At 56.3% G+C, this 7,908-nt stretch overlaps 1 protein-coding gene across 3 annotated transcripts in view; it reads right to left on the bottom strand.

Annotated features, from left to right (window-relative positions):
• Window positions 1–7,908, bottom strand: part of LRIG1 (leucine-rich repeats and immunoglobulin-like domains 1) — a 115,422-nt gene that overhangs the window by 18,062 nt on the left and 89,452 nt on the right. For all 3 annotated transcript variants that reach the window (XM_010851510.1, XM_010851511.1, XM_010851513.1), the window contains exons 8-9: window positions 6,298–6,441; window positions 3,928–4,008 (exon numbers count right to left, since the gene is read on the bottom strand). In XM_010851510.1, coding sequence (XP_010849812.1) covers window positions 3,928–4,008; window positions 6,298–6,441 — 225 coding nt within the window. The remainder of the gene's footprint in view (window positions 1–3,927; window positions 4,009–6,297; window positions 6,442–7,908) is intronic.

Below are 7,908 nucleotides of genomic sequence, written 5' to 3'. Positions count from 1 at the left end.
CCACCTGCTCCCGGGCCGCTGGGCCCCAGAGCTGCGCTGGCCCCGCAGTGTCGCAGCGGCCCCAGGGGGACCCTGAGCTTGGCCCTCAGATGCAGCAGCTCTAGCTCCCGCCTCCGAGGGCAAAGAGCACCAAGGCCACCCAACCCTTTGCCCTTTCCTTCTCTAGGAAGCGGTCTGCATGAACGTGAAAACAATCTCATGTTGCAAGAGCTTCTATGACTGCTGTCTGAGGTTTTCATTCTAAGACAGACAAACCCAACACCCAGAAACCCAGTGGCCATGCCTGCTGGGGCTCCCACACGGCTGGGCGAGTGCAGCCAGCTCTAGCCCGGAGGGGCACCGAAGCCCGGCGCCTCTGACAGCGCTGCCAACCTCGCACTTTCTCAGATCCCCCAGGCCGAGTTGCTGCATGCTCCAGGTCCCAGTAAAATGTAGTGAACTCTTCAGTGAAATCTTCCGTAAATGAGATCCAGGAAAAACACTGTGCTTTATTTTATCCATTAAGTATTAGTCATGTTGACCTCTTTGACAGTGAGGGCAGGCTGCTATTTCTAATGGTGACAATAGTAATAAAACAAAATCTCAAATTCTCAATTATTCAGGGGCTGGCTCATTGACCTGTTGGTGGACTGAAACAGGTCCTCCCATTCCCCAGAAGATGTCTGCAGGTGGGGGCTGGGCTTGCCCACCAGAGTGTGTGGGCAGAGGAGAGCTGGGGCTGTGGCGTGGGGGCATCCCCATCCATGTGCTGGGGGCCACCGAATGTGGCTGCACCCGATGACGGCTCCCAAGAAAAGACAGCCAGCCCGATGTCCCCCCTACCACTGACCTGGAGCAGTGACCCTGGGCTTCGCCTATCAAACCCTCTCCCTCATCCCCTGCCAACCCAGCTCTCGCTAACCTCACCCCACAAAGACTGAAGGGCCTATGCCCAGGAATGGGAGAGCTGGAGCCATGGGCCAGCACCTGTCTCCCTGTTGCACACAAGTGACTGAACGCTCTTCTCTGTGACTGACCTGTGCTCCAGAAACCCTGCCCCCTGACACACGTGGGCCCTGCCTGGTGTCCCGTTGACATTCTGAAAGGGGGGGGCCACCGCGTGGGTGAGCACAGTAATGCCCGGCCAGCAAGCTCTGGGTGGAAAGCCCATCCCGGATGGCTCTGTTCAGCAGCTGGAAAATCAAAGGCAGGGCGGGCTTCACAGGGGGAAGCCTTTTATGGCTCTGCTGCTCACTTGTTCCTTTCTTGGAAAACGTTTTAATTTCAGTCTGGCCTTGGGCCTGGCAGGGAGGACCCCAGGTCCTTGACTAGGGGAGTGCAGGCCACACAGCGTGTCCCCTGGCTCTTCCGAGGGAGGTCCCCGATCTCTGTCCCCCAGGTGCTTCTGTGGCTGAGCCAGCTAGGCTCGAGGGACCCAGAGCCCTGAGAGCAGCCCCATGGATGGACAGCAGCTTGAGGGGGACAGCCCTCCTCCACACTGACATGCGCCCCCTGCCCCCCGATAATGGGTCCAACAGAGTCACCACTAGGCTGCTCAACGGGGCGACGTGGTGTCATGGCCACGGAGCAGAGCGTTCAAGCAACGCTCCAGGGAGACCAAAGCAGCTCGGCTTCCTCCCACGTCACGTGACTGAAGCTGACTCAACACGACTAGCCATTAGGAAGGGCTGCAAGCTGGATGCCGGCTGGTTTACACAGAACCACAAGCCTCGTGGCCTCGAAGGCTAGGCCCGCCTCACGGGCAGGAGGGGCCACCACGCGCCACTCATGCTGGTTTCTAACCAGAGCCATGCACCAGGGTCATAGGATCACAGCCCATCTCACAGTGTGACCATCATGTAACGGTGCCAGTCCTGTTTACCGTCTGCCCACTTCTCATTCCTCACCTCTGAGAATCTGCATCACGTAGTTTTCCTTTTCTAACCAAGAAAGAGAATTACTTTTTTTTCTTTTGCGACAGAACCGAAATACCACCCGACCTAAGTAACTGATTGCATGTATTTAATGATATTAAGGAATTACTGTTACTGTCTCAGTTTCCCCCAATTATTTACATCTGTCTTTTTTGGAAACACTCAGGAGAGCCTCCGTGCCCAAGATCCTGGTCAGTGGAGCTGGGTGGGAGGAGACTGGAGACTATTCTACAGGTCAGGGTTAACCAGCTGTTTCCAAGGAGCCTGTGTCAAGCAGCTCACCATAAGCCAGGGATCCGGGCTCTTGGGCTGAGACCTTGGGACTTTACACAGGACTGTTACTGTAGTCCAGCAGGGAATGGAGAACACGGTGGGGAACAGACCACAGGCAATTAGGAAGTAGTTCCAGGCTCCAGACACAGGATGGCTTACACAGAACCAGAGGTCACATGCCCCTGGGGGTTGCTGCCCTTCACCTGCCAGGGAAGAGCCTCCTGGAAGCCACGACACCCAAGAACCACCTCCAGGTTTCACAGAATGGACAGGCCCCACACAGGACCCCACCTTCGCCATCACTTCGTCAGGCTGGGGCCGGGCGAGGCGCTGGAGATGAGGCTCAAGCTCAGTGGCTGCTCAGGTGGCCACAACCCTGCCCACGCCCCCAGCAGCCTCATCCTGAGCTTGGGGCTCCCCTGTCAGCAATGGGCCTCTGTGCTCTGTCGTGTGGTCCCCTTCCCAAGCTTGCAGGGCAAAGCGCCCAGGAGGTGGGGGAGAAGGGAGTATTTTTATGGGAGAAGAAGGCGGCCGCCAGGCTTTTCCGACCCACTCTCAGAACACAGGCTCCTCAGGAAGAGACCTCAAGTCAAAACAGCTGACGCGTACTCACCACTCCTGGAACACCCAAGGCGTGAAAACCCCACTTTTCTAAACAAATTAGAAACGCTAACTCCTCAGAAAGACCCTCCCACCACAGGCTTTCCCGGAGCCTCGCCTTCCACTGCCGCTTTCAAAATATTTACTTTACTCTCGTGCTTGGCGCGCCGTCTCCAAAACAGGCCGGGGGAGGGGGAGTGCGGAGCTGTGACCATTCTCTGTCTTGTCCTCCTCACCCTCCACTCGAGAGGCAGTAAACAGTAGGAACAGCTCCCACCCGGACGCCTGAATGTTCCCAGGGCGGCCTCGGCAGAGTGCTGGTGAGAGGCAGAAAGAGTGGACGAGGAGGGGACAGGGTGGGCTTTGGGGCCACAGAGGCCCTGCCACCAGAAGCTGTGTGATCGTGGGCAACATCCCTTCTCGTTTCCTCAACTACAGAAAAATGCAAAACACAGCCAAGCCTCCTGAGATAGTCAGATGTCACACACACTCACACACAGACACACACCTCCTGAGATAGTCAGATGTCACACTCACTAACATACAGACACACACACACACACACGCCTCCTGAGAGTTAGATGTAATACAGGCATGCACGCACACATACACACGCCTTGCAAATTCTAGGAGCTTAGAAAAACAAACCCCAAACACCGGAAACCCTGAATAAAAAAACAGAGCTACTGCATCACCCTTGGTGATGATTGTTTCTCTTTAAGATTATGATTGACAACAAAAAGACTGCCTGAAGTCTCTAAACCATCGAGAGTTACTTGGCTTTAGATGTTTAGAATTTCTAGAAATTGAATAACAGGGCAAGGCTCCTTTGAGCAAAGAACAACAAAAAAGCTGGCTGTTTTCACATCAGTCAAGAACTGAAGAGGAAAGAAGATGCAACAGGCCTCCAGCCCCCAAAAACCAATGCCCGGGGCAGTATGGAGACAGCAGGCCAGAGAGAAGCGGAGAGGCCTCCTGCCTTCCTATGCAGACTTTCCTTTCCGAACAAAAGAACAATGAATGTGCCAATGCCACCCGGGGTGGACCCACAACCAAAGTGGTGTGTGTGCTGGGGGAGCAGGGGCGTGGAAAGAGGCACCTCTGTGCACCAGCCCCACGGATCGTTCAGGGCCACACTCACAGCTTGCTGAGGCTGTCCAGCCCTGTGAAAGCGCCACTGGTGTCCTCGATTGTGCCCGAAATCTCATTGTGGTCCAGATCCCTGGGGAGGAGACACAGAAGGCTTAGTTAGCATCCAGTCTGCTGTAGGAAGAGAGACCCACGCCTAGCCTGCCACCTTGAAGCCCAGAACATCCCAGTCTATTCCAGATGCCTGGACGGCATGTCTGCCCAAGACTACAGGCATTAGAAAACAAACTTATGCTTGCCTGTACACATGGCTATATTTAAAATGGATCACCAACAAGGACCTACTGTACAGCACAGGGAACTCTGCTCAGTGTTCCGTGGCAGCCTGGGTGCGAGGGGGTTTGGGGCAGAATGGATACATGCGTATGTAGGGCTGAGTCTGTTCACTGTTCACCTGCAACTACCACAGCAGAGTTTACTGGCCACACCCCAGTGCGAAATAAACAGGAAAAAAAAGAATTAGAGGTATGACCACTAGGCAACCCTGCCGTGCGGCCTGGCTTTCTCAGCCTCCTAACAAAGCCGACAGGGGCCTCTGACCAGCAGCTTCTGGGCTCCACGTGCTGCTCCCAGTGGGCTAAGGTCAGCCCCGGGGGAAGGGGTGCAGACGGCACAGGGGAAAGCCTGCTCTGGATTCCACTCACCAAGGGTGGACTTCTGGCCACTGCTCTGAGAATGAGTCCAAAAGGTTCCCTAAGGTTCTCATCTACTTTCCGACCACCTAGGGTCCCTTCCCTGGACTTGATGAGAGACTCCATAAGGCCCACAGAGGAGGGGGATGGTGAAGAGCAAGCCCCTGGCACAGGGCCCTCTGTAGCCACCTCCAGGCTGGCAAGCGGGTTTGGCACCCTGAACTCCCACCTCCCCCCAGGGCCTCCACAGGTGCTGACTCCTAGCCAGGCACATCTGGGTGCTGAGTCAGACTTGTGACCCACTTGCCAGGATGAGAGGATGAGGCCAACTTCTCGGGCTGGTCTCCTCCAACAATGAGAATCACAAGGCCGATGACTCAGCTTCCTGCCCCTAGCTTCCAAGGGCAGGTCACCACCGGGCAAGACACCCCACCTGGTGACCATGCCCCCGTGCCGCTCCGGTTGGCCCTCTCCGACTTTCCACAAGGTCTCCCACACCTTCCTTTCCGGAACCCTGGAGACGTGGGCCAGGAACAGGACGGGATGCTGCTCCTGGCTCCCGGGAGAGCCAACGGGGCAGGGAGCTTGGACCATGGAGTGCGTCGCTTGCTCTGACCTTTATTTTACAGCAGCATGAGCAGAGAGCTGCAATTCGGAGGCCGGAAGGGCCTCCTCCTTGGCATCGGTTCTTCCCTATTTGTCCTGAAACATCTGGGACCTGGGGCTGCAGCTTTATGTGCCTGTCCCCCTGCTCCAGTCCTGGCTGCCAGTTTTCTCTCTCTTCTCTGGCCTGTACCATCTGAATATCCTGGCCATGTCAGTCAGCACCGCCAGGGCTCGGAGACTGACCCCAGCTTGAATAGTCTGGTGTCCGGGTTCTTTCTCATTCCCCAGCGACGGCCTGATGTGATGGCTTTCTCAGCCCTCTCTGCCAAGTGCAAGGGCCTTTCTCCCCATCAGGCTGGAGCAGTCGCTCTTTCTGCAGGGGGCAGGCCTGGGAGGGAGGACCCGCAACCCTCTGTTGAAATCCAGACGCACCGCCCCCGACCCGCAACCCCCACTCTGTGGCTGGTTGGCTGCTTGTTCTCTGTTGCCTGGAAATTCTTGGAAGCCAATGGCTAAAAAATTTCAGTTCCAGAAAAGCGCCCTGCAGCAAGTTCTGAAAGTTCCCTCCACCTCACTGGGCGCCGAGAGGAAGGTGACACGACCACCTCCGTTGGGTTAAACGACCCTCAGGAGGCTCAGGGATAGAAACAGGACTCCCCCGTCACCTCCTATGGACGTGGGCTCCTGAACGCAGTTTGTGCTGAAGAAGTTGAGATGCTAGCCCAACACGCGCCTCAGTACTGCCCTCACTCAGATAAAAATGCTCAGGACCAAACCACGAGTCACTGCAGGGAGGCTCAGGATGCAAGGACGGCCCCCCAGCTGGGCTGCTGTCCTGGGGGCGGCGTGCTGTCTGGGAAAGTTCCAGCGGCTGGACCCCACGTCCCATCAGGAGCAGTGTGGGAACCAGCGCGTGGTGACGAGTTTGAGGCTTCATCACTAGGCACCACCCCACGGGGAATGAAGGACAGTTTTCTGCTCAACCAGCTTGTTTTCATGATATTAAAGTTTGAGACTGTGGCACAAGTCAGCTTTGGATCTAATTCCAATTCAAGACCTGTGAGAAGGGAATACAGTGAGGCAGGTGGCTTGCTGTCCCATCAACCCAACGGGGAAAGACTTACAAGACACGCAGGCTCTTGAGTCCCCGGAAGGCGCCTTCCGCAATGTGGCTGATGGAGTTGTGGCTGAGGCGCAGGATGCTCAGGCTACTCAGGTCGGCCAGGCTCTCCTCGTCCAGCCGGGTCAGGTTATTGAAGGACAGAATCCTGAGGAACAGGAGGGGAGAGCAAACGTCACCATCAGGTTGCTCGGCGTTGTCCTCCCTTCTCCTTTCCCGATGGTGGAGCTGGGTCAGCCAGTCATCTGGGTCCAAGTGGGGAGGGACATGCCCACCAGAATCCCAAGGGCAAAATGGTCTCACAGCTAGAAACCCACCAGGGCTTGACACCCATGTGGTTTGACTCTTGGAAGGAGATCTGTAAACTGAGCACTACACGGGGTCGTTCAACAAACAAGCACAAGGCTCCAATGCCTTCCTGCACCTCGTGTCCGTGGCTGGTCCTGATTCAGGCCATGGAAGATTTCTTGTGGCTGTGGCCGGAGACTCTGGATGGGACCCCAGGGGGTTCTCACAATGAGCGAGGGAGCCGGACAGCCTCTGCCCTCAGCCAGCAGAGGGCGCCACCAGGCACTGCCTGGAACAAGACTTCTTCACTGAACCGCAGGCTTCACCTGGGCGGCACCCTTGGGACCAGTGTCCCTCCAGGCTTCCTTGCCCTCACCTGAGCCAGCCTCTTAGCATGATCTCCCTACTGTAAGCAGGTCAGACCACACCTCCAATCACACACCTCTGAGTGTCAGAATCACACTTTCCTCCCAACACACCCCCTGCACCTCTGATGTGGCTATGGGTTGTGACCTAGCGTATTAGTCATCTATCCTTGAAAAAATGGGAACTCTGGGCTAGGGCAGGAGGAAGGAAAATAAATTCAGAGATTAGTAAGTATGTAAAGGTAGCAGGGAGTGACAGTTTTTCTCTCCTGGAGAAATAAGTCATGGTGTCTGTCAGTTGCAAAGACCTGGCAGGAGACCAAAATGACATCCTCACCTGCAATTAAAGAACTCAGCTTAAAGGAGGGGCGGGACACACACGTGGAAGGCGGCCCTAAATCTGGCTCCAGGGTTACCTGAGTGTCGGACATAGTGTTAGGCTGGTCAGGACACATTCCCGTGACCGTGTCTGACCCTTCTGAAGGGCACAGAAGGCAGGCCGAGGGGGCAGGAGGAGGGGCCCCTCACCACCGCCTCAGTACTGGGGGCACACACCCTCCGCCATTCAGCAGGCGGGTGGCTCCTCGCCTGAGCAAGCACACGCACTCTGGGGGATCAGAAGACCTCTCCTGCTTCCCCACAGCTCCCAGGCCTGGACCATGGAAAACCAAAGGTCCTGGGAGCTCCCGAGTGGGGTCCTGGCCCAAGGAGAGCCTTTCAGAAGCCATCCCAGTCCACGTGAGAATACTGTGCAGCTCACACACACACAACACACACCCCCCCATCAACGCACACACACACCCCTATCGACACACACACACACCCCTATCAACACCCACATACCCCTATCGACACACACACCCACACACCCCCCTATCGACACACACACACACCCCTATCCACACACACACACACGCCTATCGATACACACACACACACACGCCTATCAACACACACACACA

Source organism: Bison bison, unplaced genomic scaffold (genome assembly GCF_000754665.1).
Source record: "Bison bison bison isolate TAMUID 2011002044 unplaced genomic scaffold, Bison_UMD1.0 scf7180017864304, whole genome shotgun sequence".
Classification (NCBI taxonomy): domain Eukaryota; kingdom Metazoa; phylum Chordata; class Mammalia; order Artiodactyla; family Bovidae; genus Bison; species Bison bison.
Note: the sequence above shows the minus strand (reverse complement) of the source record. Positions and strands in the feature narration are given on the sequence as shown.